The sequence below is a fragment of the Cyprinodon tularosa genome, unplaced genomic scaffold, assembly GCF_016077235.1.
Source record: "Cyprinodon tularosa strain WSP-4 unplaced genomic scaffold, ASM1607723v1 ctg90, whole genome shotgun sequence".
NCBI lineage: Eukaryota > Metazoa > Chordata > Actinopteri > Cyprinodontiformes > Cyprinodontidae > Cyprinodon > Cyprinodon tularosa.
The window spans coordinates 2,908,799-2,931,442 of record NW_024039674.1 but is presented as its reverse complement, the minus strand read 5'-3'; the positions used below and the strand labels follow the sequence as shown (position 1 = coordinate 2,931,442).

General features: G+C 39.0%; 1 protein-coding gene across 2 annotated transcripts in view; it reads left to right on the top strand.

Annotated features, from left to right (window-relative positions):
• Window positions 1–8,440: 8,440 nt before the first annotated feature.
• Window positions 8,441–22,644, top strand: part of grid2ipb (glutamate receptor, ionotropic, delta 2 (Grid2) interacting protein, b) — a 42,259-nt gene continuing 28,055 nt past the window's right edge. Inside the window, exons 1-5 of one of the 2 annotated variants that reach the window (XM_038274139.1) lie at window positions 8,441–9,094; window positions 9,742–9,995; window positions 10,134–10,463; window positions 11,073–11,227; window positions 21,330–21,593. In XM_038274139.1, the coding sequence (XP_038130067.1) occupies window positions 9,010–9,094; window positions 9,742–9,995; window positions 10,134–10,463; window positions 11,073–11,227; window positions 21,330–21,593 (1,088 nt within the window). In that variant the 5' untranslated portion in view covers window positions 8,441–9,009. Of the gene's footprint in view, window positions 9,095–9,741; window positions 9,996–10,133; window positions 10,464–11,072; window positions 11,228–20,878; window positions 21,594–22,644 lie in introns of those variants that run through there. The other variant, XM_038274140.1, reaches the window with a different exon arrangement.

Sequence of the window (22,644 nt, the reverse complement as noted above, 5' to 3'; positions counted from 1 at the left end):
AACAGGTGAATTAAATGAGTCCCGAAACCGGCGACGGAGCAAACATACAGTCTAGCTTACTGTTGTTTCAGTCTATAAACGTCTCTGTAAAAATTCACAACACTTAAAGCGAATATATTCAAGTAAGGTTATCTGAAAATCACAATTGAATCATTAACGCTAGCATGCTAACTAACAACCCAGCAGCCGGTTGCTAGCTAGGAGGCAGCTCTGTATTTTTTCCTCTTACCTTACAGTTGTTGTTGCTTCTTAGTTCTTATTTCAACATGTTCGGCAGTGTTTACCCTCAGACCCTGGGTTTTACCAGCGTTCCCATGTCTCCTGCATCCGTTAATGAAGCTACTTCCTTAGCCTAATGCTAACATGGTCACGTGCTTCTGCGTAAACTTCAGTACTACTTCTTCTTCTTCTTTTTATGCCGTTTGGCAAGCAATTTATTAATGTGCATTATCGCCATCTACTGGAATGGAGTTTGATTCTGGACGCTTTAGATAAATTCTCCCACTAAACAAAACAAAGAAAACATTTTTTAAATAAAATTATTATAATTAAGTTAATAAATCTTACATTCTTTCTATCAATTTCGTTTTCTTAAGGTAATTCAGTAAATAAAAAAAACATTTAGAAGTAGAAAGTTTGTCCAAAATATCTTGTATATTTAATTGCTATTTATTTTCTTGTAATCGACTAATTCCCTTCTCTCAACAGAAAATTTAGAACAGACTAACAAAACATGTTTTACTGTCTCTTCTTGAAAACAAAAATCACAATTTCCTGTTGGATGTTTTCCCATTTTAAATAATTTACTATTTACCTTTAGTACTGTTTGATTTCAAAACATAAAGGGCTCACTCAATGCCAAGTGTTGATCGAAAATCCATTTATATTTATTATGATTGTAAGGAAACAACCAACAGAAGGTTAAGAAATATTTTATTAGGAGATGTTATATTTTATTGGTCCAGCAATTTTGAAAATATAAATTGGTTGGTCCTTAATAAACAATAAAGTAAGAAAATTTTCTTAGAAAGTTATTCATAATGTTTATCCTGTTAAAGTATTTTTGATTAAAATATGTAAATGTCTACTTTTTGTAATAATGAAGAAAAGCTTATTAATCTTTTTTGGGATTGTAATTATAGCTAGTGTTGCACCGATGCCATTTTTTGGCCCCGATACCGATGCCCGATACCTGGCTGTGCAGTATCGGCCGATACCAATACCATAATAATGTTAAATATTAGCCATCATGGCTTTGTCAAGCTGCTGCCTACCTTTGTGAAGCAGGAAAAATCTAATACAAAGTGAATCCAGTAGAACTTTTTTTATTGCCTACCAGGAGTGGGTGACAATAGTTGAATAAACGTATGGCTCTCAAAATGGTATCGGTGCCTTATTTGTTGGTACTCGCCGATACCGATACCACCATTTTAGGGCAGTATCGGGGCCCCGTCCGATACTGGTATCGGTATCGGTGCAACACTAATTATAGCAACATTTCCTGGAGAGATATGTCATTTTTTTCATCAAAGAAACCTTAATATTACTTTAATATATAATTATATTAAAGTAATATTATATAATTTAAGGTTGTTTTGTTTGGGATGGAGAAATATAAACTTGTCAAAACATAATTGTTTTTATGTTGTTAACTTTTTTTTATTATTTAAGGTAAATATCATATTCACTCCTCCAAAAATGTACAACAAAAACCAAATTTCCAGATTTTATTATATTCTATCAATATCTATACTAAAGAATTGCAACTCTCCAGCACAGATTTGATTTTGACTTTATAAAATAATTGCTTTATATTCTGTAGTCCTTTTGATGTTGTATCTGTGTGTAATTATTAATGTTCTATGTTGTCCTTGTACGTTCTTTGTTTGCATATATATATATATATATATATATATATATATATATATATACACTCACCGGCCACTTTATTAGGTACCCCATGCTATTAACGGGTTGGAACGCCTTTTGCCTTCAGAACTGCCTCAATTCTTCATGGCATAGATTCAACAAGGTGCTGGAAGCATTCCTCAGGGAGTTTGGTCCATATTGATATGATGGCATCACACAGTTGCCGCAGATTTGTCGGCTGCACATCCATGATGCGAATCTCCCGTTCCACCACATCCCAAAGATGCTCTATTGGATTGAGATCTGGTGACTGTGGAGGCCATTTGAGTACAGTGAACTCATTGTCATGTTCAAGAAACCAGTCTGAGATGATTCCAGCTTTATGACATGGCGCATTATCCTGCTGAAAGTAGCCATCAGAAGTTGGGTACATTGTGGTCATAAAGGGATGGACATGGTCAGCAACAATACTCAGGTAGGCTGTGGCTTTGCAACAATGCTCAATTGGTACCAAGGGGCCCAAAGAGTGCCAAGAAAATATTCCCCACACCATGACACCACCACCACCAGCCTGAACCGTTGATACAAGGCAGGATGGATCCATGCTTTCATGTTATAGACGCCAAATTCTGACCCTACCATCCGAATGTCGCAGCAGAAATCAAGACTCATCAGACCAGGCAACGTTTTTCCAATCTTCTATTGTCCAATTTCGATGAGCTTGTGCAAATTGTAGCCTCAGTTTCCTGTTCTTAGCTGAAAGGAGTGGCACCCGGTGTGGTCTTCTGCTGCTGTAGCCCATCTGCCTCAAAGTTCGACGTACTGTGGGTTCAGAGATGCTCTTCTGCCCACCTTGGTTGTAACGGGTGGTTATTTGAGTCACTGTTGCCCTTCTATCAGCTCCAACCAGTCTGGCCATTCTCCTCTGACCTCTGGCATCAACAAGGCATTTCCGCCCACAGAACTGCCGCTCACTGGATATTTTTTCTTTTTCTGACCATTCTCTGTAAACCCTAGAGATGGTTGTTCGTGAAAATCCCAGTAGATCATCAGTTTCTGAAATACTCAGACCAGCCCTTCTGGCACCAACAATCATGCCACGTTCAAAGTCACTCAAATCACCTTTCTTCCCCATACTGATGCTCGGTTTGAACTGCAGGAGATTGTCTTGACCATGTCCACATGCCTAAATGCACTGAGTTGCCGCCATGTAATTGGCTGCTTAGAAATTAAGTGTTAACGTGCAGTTGGACAGGTGTACCTAAAAAAGTTGCCGGTGAGTGTATATGTATATATATATATATATGCGTATATATATATATATATATATATATATATATATATATATATATGTATATATGTATATATATATATATATATATATATATATATGTATATATATATATATATATATATATATATATATATATATATGTATATATATATATATATATATGTATATATATATATGTATATATGTATATATATATGTATGTATATATATGCATATATATATGTATGTATATATATATGCATATATATATGTATGTATATATGTATGTATATATATGCATATATATATATATATATATGTATGTTCATGTATATCATGTATATATGTATATCATGTGCTTCATGATGAAAGTAAATGTCCAAACTGAAATAAATATAATTAATTAAGTCTAAAGGATTATTTTCGATTAAAACTTTTTTTATTTTAGACAAAAACTGTAAGCCATTTAATGCTGATCCCAAAGACTAGCTGTTATTTTTACTTCCGGTCCCTCCCTCGCCCATTTCTGTGCACTGCACTAGGATTTGTCCTTTGATACACAACATATACATTTGATAAACTTAAGAAAATATTTTCACTTGTGGAAAAACTCGGTTTGAAAACTAATGGTTAAGATAATGCAGTTTTTTCCCTTCTTAATACAGTTTTTTGTTTTTCTTAAAGAGCCTTATGGCAAAAAATATATTGCTGTTTCTGCTTAATGTTATCATAAGAATTTCTACTTTATAATCTCAGTTTCTTAAAATACATAACATAACATTAAGCATAACTTATGCTTGGTGGAGTGGCTGCCTAGTGGTTAGGGCATAGAGCTTGGAATCCTGAGGTTGTGAGTTTGAAACCCACTCCCACAGACTGCCACTCTGGCTCTCTGAGCAAGACCCTTAACCCCTGATTGCTCACTGGGCGCCCCACGATGGCAGCCCACTGCTCCCCAAAGGGATGGGTTAAATGCAGAGGTAAATTTCTCCAATGTGAATTTAGTTAAGTTCAGTTATTATCATAAGTCTCCCTAAAATGCACATAGTGTGAGAGAATGGCAATAAATAATAAAAACAGCCCATAGTCTTCCAAAACAGTTCTTCTCTCAGCCTAATTGCATGTACAAAAGAGTTGCTGGTTCTGTTTTACTTTAATAATAAGGTACAACAGTACTTTCGCACCACATGCAGGTTAAAACACATACAAGTTTACTTTGAAATATCCTGAAACTGTGAGAGTTCTGCATTTTTCTGTGCTTCTTATCCAGGGTCGCTCAGAATGCCTGAAAGCATCACAGGATACCTGTTGGATCTGGTTGCGGACTTGGCTGCCAGCTCAGGTTTCCTCCCTCAGGTCTGGCAGGAGAACAGCACTCAGGAGCTGTTCGCACATCTGTGGCTGCTCTCTGAAAAGGTACTAGTTGTGCACAGGTAACACTAAAGGGAACATTTTTATTTTTACCTTTGTATATTGGTATTTTTTTCCCTCTTGATGCTGTTTTTACAGTTTTAAAAGTAGGCTAAGAGGTTAAAAAAGCTCGCTGTATCAGTTTGATGGCTGTTATATTGAACAAACAAAGTATTTTTTTTTTCAGTATGAGTTTGAAAATGTTTGGTTTGTAGTGAACCCCAAATGTTTGTTGATAAAGTTAACCATGTTTAATTATTTAGTGTGTAACACTCGCCGCTTCACAGTAGGTTTGTCTGTCGCTAACTGTTTACACTCCTTTCAGTGTATAAGGCTTCCCCAGGACTTTCTTTTCTCCTGTATGGAGGGTTTTTGATATAATAAAATGTTTTAATTTAGCCACCTATTTTCAAACTAGGTGTTTAAATTAATCCTAATCTCAAGCACAGGGTTAGTTGTAAGTAAATGTTATTAGAGCTAAAGTTAGACCAATGGATACCAAATGGCTGATGTGAAATGCGGCAGGGAATTATTAATATTAATACGATTTTTTCTTTCTTTCTATCTTTTACTTAATCCCAGGAAAATGTTAAGAAGCTAAAAAATATTACTTGAGTCACAGCTTGTACAATTACAACCTTATTTCCATTTTTCTCAAAATGGTTGGATGCAACTGAATCAAAGGCAGCGCTTCTGCATTTCAGCCGGTTGTCATGGAGACATGACACTCTCCAAGTTTGGTACCGAGTGACAAAAAAGTGTAGCGAAAACAACAGTGCTAACTGAGCCATACTAAACATGTGAAAACACCCTTTGTTGTAAATTTCCCGTCATTTCCATTTAATAGATGTTATTATTCTTTAGATTAAAGTGGACAAGCTATTTACAGTTTTTTTATGATCATATTTAGCATTGTCCTGTTAAATTTTAAAAATTCTCAGTACTTTAATAAACATTTTCATAGTAGCCTATACTAAGACTTAAATACTTCACAAGTTAATTGTTTTAGTAGAAACCCATTTAGATCTGGTCTATTCCTATTTGTTTGTGACCCCATCCTGGTGTCAGATGTGCTGCTGTCATCAATGCCTTTGATCACAGATGTTGGAGCTAGGCCTGTTTTTCAGTGTGCTCCTGTTTCTCTGACTGTGACTAACCATATGTGCTCTTTTTTATTCTCTGACATGGGAGCTGGCTCCGAGCTCGTCTGCCTGGCTTTGTATTTCCTGGATGAGGCCGCCTGTGGAGCTGGTTGACAGCTGTCTTTTGTATATCAGCTTCTTTCTGTATGCCTGCTTCTATCTCCTTGAACCCCAGTTGGCCTCGGCAGATGGCCGCTCACACTGAGCCTGTTTTGCTGGAAGGTTCTTCCTGTTAAAAGGGAGTTTTTCCTCTCCACTGTCGCTACAAGCATGCTTGGTGTGAGGGATTGCATTCGAGTCACTAGCTACGTTTACATGCGCAAAATTTCCCCGATCCGATCCAAACCTTGGTTGATCGGAAATTCAAAATCTCCGTTTACATGGACACTAAATGAAATGATCCGATCATGACGTGTGTATACATGTATCAAGCGTTGGATCAGATTAAATCTTTTAAGCATGCGCAGAACTTCCTGACAAACTTGGCAGTTCTGTCTGCGTCTGGTTTTTGGGAGGCCTGACAAACGAAGCGCTCGGAGCGAGCGGAAAGAAAAAAGGAGAGAGGAGGAAAAAAGCGCTTGGCAGCGGAATGTCCGAGAGAAAATGTAGAGAATCAGCGATTGAACCGGCGTGGGAGAGCGAGTGGGCTGTGGAGAGGAAGAAGAGGAAGAGGAGGAGGATAAATTCCTGCTTCCTGCAGCTTTAAATTAACTTATAAGTCGGCGTTCCTAGACTCCCCCCGCCATGTTGTTCACAGCGAGAGCGAGAGAGACCGGTGATTTCCTGTTGTTGACAAGGCGGAAAACGTCACTCTGACGTCGCACACATGCGCAGTGAAGATTATTTTACTCTTTAGATCCGAATGGGTGTTTACATGGACGCCAATCGGAATGGCGATCGGCAAAAACCACCTCTCTCATTCGGAATTAAATTTAGATCCGATCGGACCGAATCGGATTAGAATCTTCAGTCTGACATGTTTACATGAAACATTTTTGATCTGATCAGGCCTTCAATCCGATTAGTTGTGTCCATGTAAACGTAGCCATGAGTCGATGTAATCAGCTGGTTTTGCTTAGAAAACTTTGAACCAATCTAACTGTATGATCTAGTTAAATTGTATCTGCAAAGTGCCTTGAGACGACGTCTGTTGTGAATTGGCGCTACATAAATAAACTGGTTTGAATAGTTTAGCTAGCCACCACCTAGACTTAGACTGTATACAAAACAAAATTTCGATCATACAGCTTTCCGACAGTGAGCAACAGCTTAGCAGTGAAAAAGAAAATTTCCACCTAGCAGTAAGGGGATGCAAATTAGTAAAAAAAGATGTAATCTTAGCATTGCTCACGATAGTCTTATCAATTTGTTAGAAATAATATTAGCAAATATCACAGTCCTAGTGATATCAGACGGGAAACCGTCGTAATAACTTGCTAGCTAGCTGCTAATCTAGCAGCTAATCATAGTAAAAAAGACTAAATGATAACGTTTCAGTTTTAGTCCTTTTTATGCTAATGGTTTAGTGGCTGTATCCTTGTAAATATTATTTATTGATACCTTGTTGCCTTGTATTCTATTTAAAGAAATTAAATAAAGTGAAATTTACCACATCATCTTAGCTATATCTGTTGCTATGTTTGTTAGCTAGTTACTTATTTGTGGGACTCTTTTATTTGCCGCTAGCTGGTTGTCTATTTTAAAAAATTAGTAAGATGTTTTTAGACTTTTTACATGCTTTAAGTTTTAAGCCCCAACAGAGCTGCATAGTTGCCCCTTTTTCACCAAGTCAACTTGGCCTGGCTCTACTACACCTCATGAATTTTCTCCGTACTGGATTTTATTTCGTCCCAGCTCAGGAGTAGACACAATCAGAGACGAGGAGGGGTACATCCTGGTGACCTTTTTAGGGTGTCCCTCTGAAAGCCCATTTTGTTCTGCTGGAAGTTTCATCTTTTGAAAATGATTTTTTTTTCTCCACTGTTACTGCATGCATGATTGATGTTAGTAAAGTGTTTCTTCAGTTTTTATCTCCAAGTAAGTAAAAAAAGTTTTACTAAGAGTCTCTCTTAGCAAAATGTAGTTTATTACTAAAAGTGCACTAATTTCATACCTAAAATCAGGCAGTGCACTTAGACTTTACTTATTCTAAACTATATTTCATATATTTAACAATAGTATAGTTAACTGTACTTGACTATACTATTTACTATTACGGTAACTTTATTCTTTACTAAAGTATACTTTAAGTATACTTTGGTAAACTTAAAAATGTCCCAATTTAGTTTGAAGAAGTATTACTTTAGTAATACTTCAAAGAACAATGTTCGGTATACTTTCTAAACTTATACTTAAGTATTCGTAATAGAATTTACTTCAAGTATACTACATTTTGCTAAGGGCTTGGTTCTTCAGTGGCACCTTTTACTTGTTTTTTTGTATAATTCATATTGGATCAAAGCATTAATAAGAGCATTATGTACTTCAAGTTTTGATTTTCATTTAGAATGTTTCTGGTTCTACTAATCCTATACATACTTGAGTTTATTGCTATTAATCCAGGTTCATAATACACTTTCATAAGTATGACTGGATTTCACTTGAGTGAGTTAAGATGTGCATTGAGGGGAGCATGTTTCTGCTGTATTAAAGCTAGGGGGGGTTGGAGGAGGCCTAAAGATTCAGCTGATAATCCCACTAATCCTACAGGCTAAAGGTTTAAATTGCCCCTACTCTGTCTCCATGGAGCGAACATTTTGAGCGTCCCCACACACGGATCTGCAGAATTCCAGGCAGCACATGCTCCAATTAGTGCTCATCAGGCTTCCTCACAACGACGCAGAGTGATTCTGGGCCAGGAGCGGTCCCTCAGAGAGCCACTTAGCCAAAAGAGGAGGAGGAGGAGAAAGACACCGTGGTGTATTTATAGAAAAAATGAGGCCTTACAACAGCCTTTTTTTGGAGAGCGAATTATTAAGGAACTGAGGTGCGTGGGTGCATGCGTCCCAGTTTTCTGATTACCAGTGTGCAAGCTGGCTAGCCTTAGGATGAATCAGGGATGAGACACAGGACTAACTCCTTGACACACTCACAGAGAGACTGCACCGGCTTTTTAGTGCTCCCTCACCCTTCGCTCATGACGAGGCTGATGGGCTTTTAGGGTGGAGAAATGGGGCAGCATTTTCAACCTGTGTCCTTTTCTGCCTGACTTCAGGGTTGTGGGATTTAAATGTTTTTGAAATTTTTTGCTGCTCTTGAGCAGACACTTTGGTTCCCAGCCTGCCAGCAGGTTATCCAGCAATCTGAACAAGCAAGATGAAGAAGTTTTTGCAAAATAAAAAGGGCAGATATTCGTTTCGACAAAGCAAACGTGGCCCTCGGTGTCCATCTAAAGATTTCTGTAAGTTTTTATATCAGTTCCACCCTGGAAACCCTGCCATAGTGATGTTAATTTGTATTTTCTTTTTTTGCATCGGCTGATCAACCAAATGCTCCATTATTGTCATGATGGGAAAAATTCTAAATCTGTTAAATCATTTGTTTTATGATTTAAGCTTTTATGTATTACTTCTCTACCTCCAGATTAGCCTGGGGGCTTCTGGATTTTTTTCTACGGCATAATTACTGCTTAATAGAAAAGTCTTGGATTTGTGCTCATTTCTGCAGGAACATGTGTCTTCCAAGCTAATTAAGGTCACAATCTCTGTTCATGCCTTTATGTGATTGGCTGTAATGGCTTTTAGAACCAGGTCAGGTTCTGCTGAGCGTGTCACAGTTCAGGGTAAAGGGTTCTAAGGCGTTTACTACAGTCGGAGACAAAGGAGATGACAGAGGCAGGAAACACATAGCAGATTTTTATTTATAAGTCATTAGAATGGAACTAGAGTTGAATTTATGGGCTGCCTTGGGTAAGTTTTAGATTGTGTTCTTATAGATTTCCATTTCAGAAAGCATGTGTGAAACTGACTCAGGAAGATTTCTCTACTGAAGAGGTATTTTTTTATGATAAGCTGCCATTCTTCCTCTCCTTTCTTTTCCTCAATTAAGTCCTCAGCATGCCAACATCCAACCAAGGCTGGCCAGAGGACTTCGGCTTCCAGCTCGGCGGTAATGGACCCAGTTACATCCTGTCAGTGGAGGAAGGCAGCAGTGCCCACCTGGCAGGGCTGCAGGCCGGGGATCAGGTGCTGGAGATCGAGGGCCACAATGTGTCCACTCTGGCTCCGCAAGCCGTCATCGCCATCGCTCAGACTCAGAAGAACATCCCTCCCAGTATTGGGGTGGTGTCCCGTATACAGCAGGTCTCACAGCTACTAAATTCATTACAGATGTGCTGTTATTTTTCTTCAGATGTGTATCAAAATAGATCGGCTCGCCTTTTTCTCTGACATGCCGAGAACCTCATGGATTTTCTGTAAAGTCTTTTCTATCTTCTACAGATGGAGATCATACCAGGTCCAGATGGTCGGTTTGGCTTCACCATTGTGGGAGACTGCCCCCTGCTGGTGGAGGACTGCTCCCCGTGTTCGCCAGCTGGTCGAGCCGGTCTGAGGGCCGGGGACTACGTCATGGAGGTGAACGGCATCCCCGTCAGGCACCATGAGATGGCCGCAACACTCATCAAGGCCTCCCAGGGGAGGACGCTCCGTTTGGGCGTGCTGACTCTGGGTCAAAAGCACAAGCAGAGCACCAGCCTGGAGGACAACCAGATGGGAGGAGAGTGGGCCAGGCTGGATCGCAAACACAAGGCTGTGGAGTTCAACAAGAAGGTGCCTAAATATACTGACAGACGGGAGATATACGTCCACTGTTCCTTAGATTTCTGATTTGTTTTGTCAAACAGCCATTTATAAACCAATAATTAGCATCCGTTTCAGTGTCTACAGATGTTTTTAGGCCTTATAAACCAATTTATGGTTTAGATATTTTACCTTATAACAGACCTTAGTTCTTGTTTCCATTTGGCATACAACATCCCTATAGGGCAGGCCTAAAACATAATACTGCCACCACCGTGCTTTACAGATAATATGTGGTTGTATAGGGATTATAGTCTGTGTTGTTCTCCCTATATTTATGGAGTCGTCCAAGAAAATCATTTCAAACGCTTATGACGTTTTTTTAAAGACATTTTGATCTTCTTGCTTCACATCAAACTGAGTTTTTACATTAAGAATCCCAGTATATTTTGTTTTTTTCTTTTCTTAGAGGTTTGAAGTGAAAAACCTGATTTTTGGTTTGGTGTTTTGTTGTTTAGCAGCACATTCTGTTCACTGGAAATCAGCTACAATCACCCATCAGGTTCCTGGGCAGGTTAAATGAACTGTTTTAGACGCTAAGCCTTCACCGCCCTGAAGCTCCAACGATATCTCCATCAGGTCGACCAGATTTTGGGAGACGATCCAGAGGTGAAAGAGAAGCTCTTCTCTGTGCTGAAGCAATACGCAGCAGAGAAGAGAGTGGAGTGGTTAGCTTCGGTGCTGCCAGAGATCCTCGCCACCGATGAGCACCGACAGCTCATCTCCAGCATCAGGTACAAGTCAGACCTCTACGCCTCTGCGTTCAGCTGATAGACCCTTTGTCCCTGTTTATTTCCAGTGATGCATCACTGACCGTCACCAGCCTGACATGAGATGTATCTGTCAGCTTGTTTTCAGTCAATCAGTCTGTCAAAGGAAAGGCTTGAAATAACTGAAATCAGGAGAAACATCAATGTTGTCCTCTCTCTATGTTCCAATGATGGATTGATCAGAGCACTGGGAAATGTTTAAAGTTTAAGCAATTTGGTGGATCCCCATCCTGCTCCCCCTGTCCCACCCTCTTCTTCCTGAAGAATGAATGAATGAATGAATAACTGGCCTCTGCAGCACCTGATGGCTGCTGAGCAGAAGGTGCAACAGAGAGACATTGAAAACATGCAGGGAAGTGGTAATTTAGGAGCAGAGATGAGAACCTCACCCTGTTTTAAACTGAAGTAGAGTTCTAGAAAGCATACACTGTAAACATGTAAATAACAGACAATTTTTCTTGAAAAAGGTAATTTTTTCCTTGATTTGAGCAGATAGGTTAGACAATTTACTAATGAAATATGATTATTTGCGTTTAAAATAAAAAAAACACCTCAATTATCTTATTCATGTTATGTGATTATTTTATTTTATTCTCTTGGCAGATCTTCTCCTTGACCTACTAATTTTAAGTGAAAATAGGCTGATAAATTCTGTGCAGAGACTTTCTAAACATGTTGCACTGGATTTAAGATATTAGTGGTTTAAATACAAGCAGCATGCAGCAGAGGTTCTGGAGCCTGAACCACGGTGTGCCGAGCTGAAGACTATAAATGAGTAGCTAAGTGTCTATCCTTTTGCAAGGCAGGGTGTTTTTTAAATTTTTGTGTTACTATGAGCAGAGCTTCTATGTTTTGGGCAGTGAAATGAAGGCTGGCAGAGAGAGCTGCCTTCCCAGCATGAAGCCGTCTGTGACGAGGAGCCAGTTTGATGGAGGCATCAGTCAGAGCTCATCGTGACCAGGCTGCTCTGTGTTTGCACACCCCTCAGGTGGATGAACGAATCCCTCCAGCAGGTTCTGTTTGTAGGTCTGGGTTGGGTCGTCCCATGGGACCGAATGAAGCCAAGCAGCTAAGCATGAAATACTGAAACTGTCACCAGTTCCGTTGTTCCTAAAATAACCAGGATTTATTTATTTATTTTTATTCCCAGATGATTTGCTCTTTCTCTGCCTCCTTTACCAAGTCTTTTAATCTCTCCCAAATGGCTTCCTCTACTACTACTACTACTGAGTCTACCTTCAGCTGTTTTTGGTCCTATTAATATCCCGAATGAAGGATTTCCACCAGTGTGAGGTGGCTGTTTTTCTTCATCAGCAGCAGTGAAACAATCCCGCTGTCCTCTTTCTTTCCACCGCCTTTCCCAGGACTTTCTTACCTCTCTCAGTCTTTCAGCGGACTTCTCTGGTTTTGCTCTGATGGACTTTCTGCATGTTAATCTTCTCTGTCACTTGCTGTTCCTGCTGCACCGTGAAGGTTCTCCTGTTTGGGAAATGGTGGATAAGATCATTTGGAAGCGTTAGGTGGCAGATTAAGCAATGAGCTGTTTTGGGTGAGTTACAGTCCCCCTTTTTGTTCTTGGACATTGGGTGGAACATGTTTGCTCTGTAGAAGATGAAGATGAAGCCTGTTTCTTACAAAGCTGTGGCGAAGGTCTGCTGATGTCAGCAGGCTTGGAAACCGTTAGGAAAGCTGGTGGTTTATCAGATTTGGTTAACTTTATATAACGGATGGTTATGAGATTTGACCATCTTGATTAAAATCATCAGTTTAAGGGTTTTTATTTTGCCTTCATGATATGATTCCAAGGCTTTTTACTTTCCTCTAAAACTCTCTGTGAGAGCAGACTTGACGCTGGCGATTGAATCCGAATCATTATGGTCTTTAAGATTTCCCACATTATTTTAAGACAGGATCGTCCTGCAATGATGAAATTAATACCCGGACCAACTATTATGACCTGGAATCGACTATTTTTATTCTTTTATCATTCATTTATCAAACTTATTTTGATGAATCTGTACGAAATCCCAACTGGTGTTTGATGATTAAAGAGTTATGCATTAGTAAATGAGAAACACTGAAGCACGGGGGTGGCTGCATCATGTTGTGTTGGAGTAGAGCTCCTCAGGAACTAGATGACGTCATGAGAGAAATTATTTTATTTGGAAATATTTAAGTTTCTGCCTTTCTGTGAAATGTATCTGTTTTTGTTAGACAAAGATAAACTAAATACACATAAGAAGCAGAACAGCTTCTTTTATGGAGTAGAAAGAAGCTATTAGAACCGTCCTCCCATATTCATTCAAATATTTGCCCTTTTATGTTTAATCGTGAATTATTTTTCATGAACCAAATTGATTTGCTTTAGTTGCACCAGCCACATTCCTGAATCAATAAATCACCAAAACAGAACCTGTCTGACGACATGAAGTAGGTGATCAGATCTTAAAAAACAAAATGCCATCAGCAGAAACAGCAAAATAGAAGATAAAAAAAGTAGGGCTGAAACAATTAATCGGATAATAATGATTAATCAATTATTGAAATAATTGTCAACTAAATTAGAGATTGATCAATTGTTTACTAGAGTATAGAAACTGTAAAACATGCCTTTAGCTGACAGAGTGACCCACTTTGAGCAGTTATTATATAAAGATTGTAAAAAAAATAAAAAAAAATCCGTCCATCCATATGCTCTATCAAGAACTCCTCAAGTTGAAATGTTTGAGTTTCATATGGTTTAATTTTGTAAAAAGTCTTTAATCTTTTTTTATCCGATTATTAATCCATTAATCGAAAAAAAAAGATTGACAGATTAATCAATTTGTAAGATAATCGTTATTTGCAGCCCTAAAAGAAAGTCACTGAAAATTAGAGAATCAATTAGAGAACCTTCCCAGGAAGAACTGGCCAAACAGAATAACTCCAGAACTGCTGACCCAGAGGAAGACAACATCCAATCAGGTTTTGACCTGAAGCTGAAGCTCATTCAGGTTGAGCTGCAGGAAATTATCCAGAAAACGACTGCAGGTTCACATTTGATTGGCTAAGAAAAATCAACTAAACCGAGATTTTAAAGTGGCCTAATTAAAGTCGCGAGTTTCTACAATCTGTTTTTGATCTTAAACCTTTTAGTACGCAAAGGAACAAATCTGTAATGATACATTTTCACTATATGCCTCCATTGCGTCTGATTCTCCACCAGCACACTCCCCTCTTCATCTGTCACTCTAATAGGTTTGCGCATGAATCTTTCAGTGAGTAGATTTGCTTTTTAAAGGGAAACAAATCCCCCTGAGGTTGTTTTTTTTAATCAGTCCTGCAGAGGAACAGACAAATCAGGAGGTTTCTAAAACCATCTATTTCTGGACGTGTCACCTGGTCCACCAAACCCCCATTCTCGGCATCAGAGCCTCTGATCTGGACTGCTGACGGAAATTAGGTCTACTTTTTACAGATTTTGCTTGTCATTCCTCCCTTTTGAGAAATCCGTCCCCTGCTTGCTTCCTCCTCCATAATCCTCCTCCAGACAATTATAGATCTCTGTTCTTTTCAAACCAGGTCAAATCAGAACATATAAGTTTCCACAAGTTGATGCAGGGAACTTTTTGTGATGAAGAGTCTGTTTCAACAGATGTGCTTAAATAATGTTTTTTGAAACCACTGCACATACAAACAAATCCTCCTAACATAGAGACATATGTCTGTCTAAGACCCAGTGGCATCCAGGTACTAACAAAAGCCCAGCAGCAGCTCAGATAGCAGGCAGAGGGGGAGTGAGTGGGCTGCTGGTTTTATAGAACCAAGAACATTTATTTATATCTCAGGAGTCTGCCTCCTGCAGCCAGTAGGCTGCGCTCGAACTGCAGATTCAAACTGATCAAAGCCTGTAGACACACTGACAGCAGCCTAATAACACGTGGCCTACATCTTAATCTGAACAGATTTGTTCCAAAAAAAGACACAAAATGTATAATATGACAGCTTCATTAAAGCCGGGCCATAAAAAGGGTGAGAAAATGCTGACTTGATCCAGAATCACAAATAACTTAAAGGTACAGCGCCTCTTTTTAATGCATGTTAACACTGCAGCTAAATCTGCAATAAATCTGCTAAAATAACTGTAGCTGGATTATGTACTTTATTAAGAAACAATACACTTTATGATAGGTGTAAATATCCCATTTATGGGGAGGGGAGGTCAATACATTTAGAAGCAAAACATCATTATTATAGTTTTGAAACTTTACACACAGTTCTGGTTTGATCTAAGCATAAAACATTTCTCTATCAGATTTTGGTTGTTTGTATGAGCAGCTGCAAATAAGTCAGATTGTTTCAAATAGATCAGAGAAAAACCCCATAAATTGAAACTGGTGGACACATTGTTGGCCTCTAAAAATCTTTAAAACATTTTGTATTATTTCCCCTTGGAAATGAACCTGTTCAAGTGATTTGGTGAAAGCTTCAAATGGATAGATGGATGTCTGACCGGCAGAGTATGTCCCAAGAAATATCTCCCTTTTTCTTCTCCACTTTACAGGTGCTGGTCATAAAATTAGAATATCATGAAAAAGTAGATTGATTTCAGTAATTCCATTTAAAAAGTGAAACTTGTATATTATATTCATACATTACATACAAACTCATATATTTCAGATGTTTATTTTGTTTAATTTTGATGATTACAAATGACAACAAATGAAAATCTCAAATTCATCATATCAGAAAATTAGAATATTACTGAAGACCAATAAAAACAAAGGATTAATAGAAATGTTGGCCAACTGAAAAGTATGAACATGAAAAGTATGAGCATGTACAGCACTCAGTATTTAGTTGGGCCTCCTTTGGCCTGTATTACTGCAGCAATGCGGCGTGGCATGGAGTCGATCAGTCTGTGGCACTGCTCAGGTGTTATGATAGCCCAGGTTGCTCTAATAGTGGCTTTTAGCTCTTCTGAATTGTTGGGTCTGGTGTATTGCATCTTCTTCTTCACAATACCCCATAGATTTTCTATGGGGTTAAGGTCAGGAGAGTTTGCTGGCCAATTAAGAACAGGGATACCATGGTCCTTCAACCAGGTACTGGTAGCTTTGGCACTGTGTGCAGGTGCCAAGTCCTGTTGGAAAATGAAATCTGCATCTCCAAAAAGTTGGTCAGCTGCAGGAAGCATGAAGTGCTCTAAAACTTCCTGGTATGTGGCTGCGTTGACCCTGGACCTCAGAAAACACAATGGACCAACACCAGCAGATGACATGGCACCCCAAACCATCACTGACTGTGGAAACTTTACACTGGACTTCAAGCAACGTGGATGAAGTGCCTCTCTTCTTTTCCTCCAGACTCTGGGACCTTGATTTCCAAAGGAAATGCAAAATTTACTTTCATCAGAGAACATGACTTTGGACCACTCACCAGCAGTCCAGTCCTGTTTCTCTTTAGCCCAGGCAAGACGCTTCTGACGCTGTCTGTGGTTCAAGAGTGGCTTGACACAAGGAATGCGACAGCAGAAACCCATGTCTTTCATACGTCTGTGTGTGGTGGTTCTTGAAGCACTCACTCCAGCTGCAGTCCACTCTTTGTGAATCTCCCCCACATTTATGAATGGGTTTTGTTTCACAATCCTCTCCAGGGTGCGGTTATCTCTCTTGCTTGTACACTTTTTTCGACCACATCTTTTCCTTCCCTTCGCCTCTCTATTAATGTGCTTGGACACTGAGCTCTGTGAACAGCCAGCCTCTTTAGCGATGACCTTTTGTGTCTTGCCCTCCTTGTGCAAGGTGTCGATGGTCGTCTTTTGGACAACTGTCAAGTCAGCAGTCTTCCCCATGATTGTGTAGCCTATAGAACTAGACTGAAAGACCATTTAAAGGCTTTTGCAGGTGGTTTGAGTTAATTAGCTGATTAGAGTGTGGCACCAGGGGCCATCAATTTTGAACCTTTTCACAATATTCTAATTTTCTGATATGATGAATTTGAGATTTTCATTTGTTGTCATTTGTAATCATCAAAATTAAACAAAATAAACATCTGAAATATATGAGTTTGTATGTAATGTATGAATATAATATACAAGTTTCACTTTTTAAATGGAATTACTGAAATCAATCTACTTTTTCATGATATTCTAATTTTATGACCAGCACCTGTATGTCACAGCAGGGATGCAGAAACCTGCTTTATCTGTGAGCTCATGGTGACATCCAAGTCGCTACAGATGGGTCAGAATAAGGCATTTTACACAACCTAGAATCCCATTCAGCTCACTATGATTTTGTACAACTCTTTTTTTCTCTTCAAGCACAACAACTTCTGGGTTTATTTTCTCTTATGCTATGTTCAGACCGCAAGCAGTAGAGGCAGCTAGTTTACATGCAAAGTCAATGGTTGACGTGTATCAAGGCACAGCAAAAGGTCGTTTTGAGCAGCCGAAGCAGCACCTCATGAGCTTCTGAGTATCTGAAGGGCATCAGCATCTGACACGTGTGATACGGTTCAGAAGCAGCAGATGCTAGAGTTGGAAAAATTTCCCTTTTGCTGCTCGATGCGCCACATCAACCAATCAGAGATGCTGATCTGAGACCTGGCAGGGAGACAGACAGCACAGCGGATGCAGACCGCTATGATTACTCCTCTGAAAAATGTTATCAACACCTAAATTAACCTAAAATGTTCAAACCTGCCAGCAAAATATGTTAACTTTTATTATTCTGGTGGCAACAACAGTAGCGGACAACCGCAAAGAGGCGACCGGGCCAGAGGCTGCTGTTGAATGGGATTTCCAGGGACAGAGCCCCGCCAGTGTGGTTGAGCGGCTCCAACAGCGAGTTAATATTTGAAGGCAGGGTCGTAATCTTGATGAAGTGACTGAACAGATGAAGTTTTCAGGTGGAGTTTCTCACTTAAAAGCACATTAAAAGAACTTTTTTATAACAGCAAATTTAGCCGCCATTCTTACAAAGAAAGGATAGTGTAGCTCCGCCCAACGCGCATCAGACCCACTTTTCAACCGCGCAGCTAGAGCAGCAAAAAGATGCTTCAGCCACGCGTCAGAAAGAAACTTGTGCAATCATCATCAAAAATAAGATGCACACACGTTTTTGCTGCTTCTGCTGCATGCGGTCTGAACGTAGCATAATGGTGCTGAATGGAGAGCTCCTGATATCATCTATCTGCACTTTTAAGATCTACCAGCAGGGGGCGACCATTTTGCTTTACCTCAGTATTTAGTAGATGCAATAAATGTGAGTACATATGATGTTTGCCATATAATAATATCTATAGGACATGAAATGTTATTTCAAATGATCAATCTTTTAACAGGTCTTTTAATAGGCAAAGTTAATGATTTACATATTTTTATTTTTCATAAGAGAATTGGCTTTATTGAATACTATTGTGAGTACAAAGGAGGTGGTGCAGGATTAACTGTAGACCAGGTAGACTGCAGCCCTTAGATGTGCTTTGCTATCAGCTAGTAATTACAAGTATGTAATAAATGCATCAATAGACCATTTAAACCTGAAAAACGGTTTGAATTTGAGTCAGGTTGTGCATTATAAAAATAAAAATAGGCCTATTAATGTCTTCTAAAGCTTTCATGTAGGAATTGACACTATTTTTAAAAACAATTATGAATGTTCTCTCTTATTTTAGGCAATTAAGGAATGGAAACGTTTTAAATGTATGTACATTAGTAATAGGTGTAGTTTGAATATAATTTTAGTGTATGCATGTATTTTAAATATGCAAAATTAAATCAATGATTGGTTAGAAACCTGAAAAGAAATGAACGATTATGAATAATTACAAAGTATAAAAATACTCTAATACAATACTCATTTATAACAATAAAAACTCATTAGGCTATCCAGTAAAGTGATTTATTTATAATTTAAAAAAAAGAAAATGAATTCAATAGCTAACACTGATTTGTTTTGCTAATGCACGAATCATATAACAGCTCACGGAAAGTGCAACAAAGTCATTTTGCAATATTTGAAACATTTTTACTATAAAAATGCAATAGTGATAAAACACATGATTAACATTTAATAATGTTTTATTTCTAATAGTATTCTAGTATTGGAAAGAAAGGTTAGGAGTTCCGTAGAAGTTTAAAAACAATCCACTGGACTTGATTTCCAAGGTTTCAAACCTTGGAAACCTTGGAAACCAAGTCCAGTGGATTGTTTTTAATTTTTTACGGAATGACTATGACCTGGATGACTGAGAATCTTCATCAGCATAAAGATTAGGAGTCGCTCAGACTGTGTTGTGAGGTAACTGCCCACAAATTAGCTCTATTTGAAATGCTATGATAATAAAATGTATTGTTGTGAAAAAGAAAACAATGTTCACTGTAAGTCTTCTTTGAGCATTCGCAATATGTAAGATAATCATCATGTTTAGTTTGAAAATGTAGTTTGTTCCACAGATGCCCAATGTCGCAAATTAGATTCATACTTAAAACTATACTGATTATAGCTGTAATGTTAAAATAAATAGCAATCAGTAGATCTAAAGTATGATTGAGAACCAGAACACAGATGAGGGATAAAAGCAGGGATTATGGGGTCAAATAGCCAGTAGCAGTGATCGGAGGTTTAGGGTGTTGATCCCTTTATTACACGGGGCCTGGTAGGTTTGGATATTCTTGACTCTTGATTAATTGAATCATTAGTTAAAAGGTTTTTAATGTGATAAAGAAGAAAAAGAAAATCTGTAAGGAAGTTGCAGAAGTTTGTAAATTAGAAATTTCTATCCAAAGAAAGTATCATTTAACTTTAACTGTTTCAACAATAAAACAAATTTACACTCTTAGCAAGCTCTGAGCTTAACGCTCTTTAAAAAAAAAAATGTCCTAATTACTTTATTTAGCAGCTGGAACTGTTGACGGCGCTTAACGAGCTGCTGGCCAAGCTGTGTGGTGCTGTCTGCAGCTTCTCCCTCTGATCCGACGGCGGCTTCGTTGCTAATTGTTCGCCTGGTGTTGTTTTTCTCAAACCCCACACTCTGAGCGTTTACGGCTGATTCATCCGATCAACAGCTAATCAGGAGTCAGAACAAAGCAGGCTGGTGTAGGAGGGAAACAGAAGGCCTGTTTGTTCAGAGAGCTGTTCACACTTTGCTCTCATTCAACCTCGACATGAGGAGGGTAAAGTTGTTTGGGTCGTTCAGCTACCTGAGAGACTGATGTGTTGCAGGATGTGGCATATGGAAGATGGAGGAAAGGCTACAAGTTAACAGTCTAGATGGTTGAACATTTAAACAGCTGCCTGCTCCAATGGAGCACAGGTGCTTATAATTGGAAGGTGGAGGTTAACATCATGTTTCTGCCAAGATGCTGATAGAATAGCCTCCTCCTCACGGGGTTGACATGGTTACTGGTGTTTGGCTTCATTCATTAGTTCATAAAGACTCTTGTTAACCTTTCACCATTGATGCAAAGGATACAGACAGGTTCATTTCTTTGAAACTGGAAACGTCCACATATTCAGACCATGAAGCCATAAAAACAATGGAGCAATATTTTTATTTGCCAAAATGGTCGTCGAGCGCTCCCCGCTCTGTGCCCCCACAGACGGCTACAGGAAGGTGAGATGCAGGCGGAAGCGGAGGAGTCGAGGAGGCTGGAGAGAGATAGAAAGGCAGAGTGGAAGAGAAATCCCAAGCTTGCTCACTCCCACACCTTTTTCCTCCTGCTGTATTATTGCTGTGGTACTTCATGCTGCAGCAGTCTGACTCCAGCAAGCAGAGAGTTTCTCATCCTTTTTTTTTCTTCATCTTTCCCTCTGGCTTCAAATTCAGCGTGTCTCCCCAGGGAAAACAGCTTCCCACCTGCCAGTCAGAAGCTCCTGTTCTCAGACATGAAGGGGAAGCCTGTTGAGTTGAATTAGTTCCAGCTGATCTTTATTTCTTCTTCTAATCACCTCTCATGCATGTTTCCAGAATGGACTGAACTGGTTCTTTGGATTTCCCTTCAGTTCTCTGCTACCTTCAGTGGATAGAACATCTAAACAGTCTCAGATTTGTCTTCCTCTTATGCTGCTATGTTCGCCAGAATCTTCGTCCCCAAGAAGCACCGGCAACGCTTCGACGAGGCCGTCTCCCAAAACGTGATCAACCGACTCTGTCGCAGCAAGAGCATCAGCGAGCCGCAGGGCAGGATCCGGCGCAGTCGGAGCGAGGACCACTCCGACCGCCGACACGGGTCCAAGCGGGCAAGCTCTGTGCCCAGGGATGGAGGCGAACCAGAGAAGGAGAGGGGCGTAAGAAAATCTGGGTCTGGGGTACCCACACACCCCCCACTCGGTCCCAATCAGAGGTAGGTAGAATCTGGTTCATTATAGAAATGAAATGGTGCTTTTTTTATACAGACTTTGGTCCAGAGTGGCAACAAGTTAGTCTGTGAGGAGAACTCAGAAATCTTTCTTTGGGTTTATTGCTTCTCCTGCCAGCTCCCTCTCATTAAAACAATTGTTTATAAACTATTTATAATCCAGCTTTAGCTGGAAAACTACACAGATAAATCAAATGATTCATTCATTTAACTGGATTTTGCTAAATTTTCCATTTTTATAAATCTGAAATTTTTAAAAATTATCAAAATATGTTAACATTAACCAATCTTAAATATATGTTTAATAATATATTCATATTGAAATGCATATTTTACTCACTATTACAATGCTTGTTTACTTCTAAATGTGCAAAAAAAACCTCAAAAATCCAGATGCATAAAAGATAAAACTAAAACAAAGATCTTTTTTAGATTTTTACAGTAGTAGAGAAAAATGATTTTGTTTATTAGTATTTAGTAGTAGCAGATAAATCAATAACTGTTTACAATATGATACATATTATATCTATATGATGCTTATGCATAAAAAAATCAAAGCTCTATGTGTATTTGGTTAATTCTTCATGCAAGGAATCAACTTTTTAAATGACTTCCCCATTTAACTATTTTTTGATCTAAGCATCAAAGGATGGAGGGAAGCTGCTAAAAGCTGATCCTCATGGAACACTGAACATCTTCTCCTGCCCATCCTCCACCCACTAACACCCTGATTACATGGCTGTCCGATGAATAACGCAGCAACTCCCACACTCGTGGTAATGGTCTCTATTCATGAAAGACTGAACTCTTGTAGCTGCATATGTCACACAGCAGATCGGAGGGAGATGATGGTGTTGGGTTAACACGACTCTCTCCCTTCAGAACCCAGCAGTTAGGAACCATCTAGAAACAGGGTTGCAAAGAGAGAGAGAGAGGTGTGAGAGAAAGAAAGGCAGAAATAATGAGAAACTTTGAGTTAAAAGTCTGATCTGGAATTTAATGATATAGTATATCTAAATATCTCTGTTGATTTTTT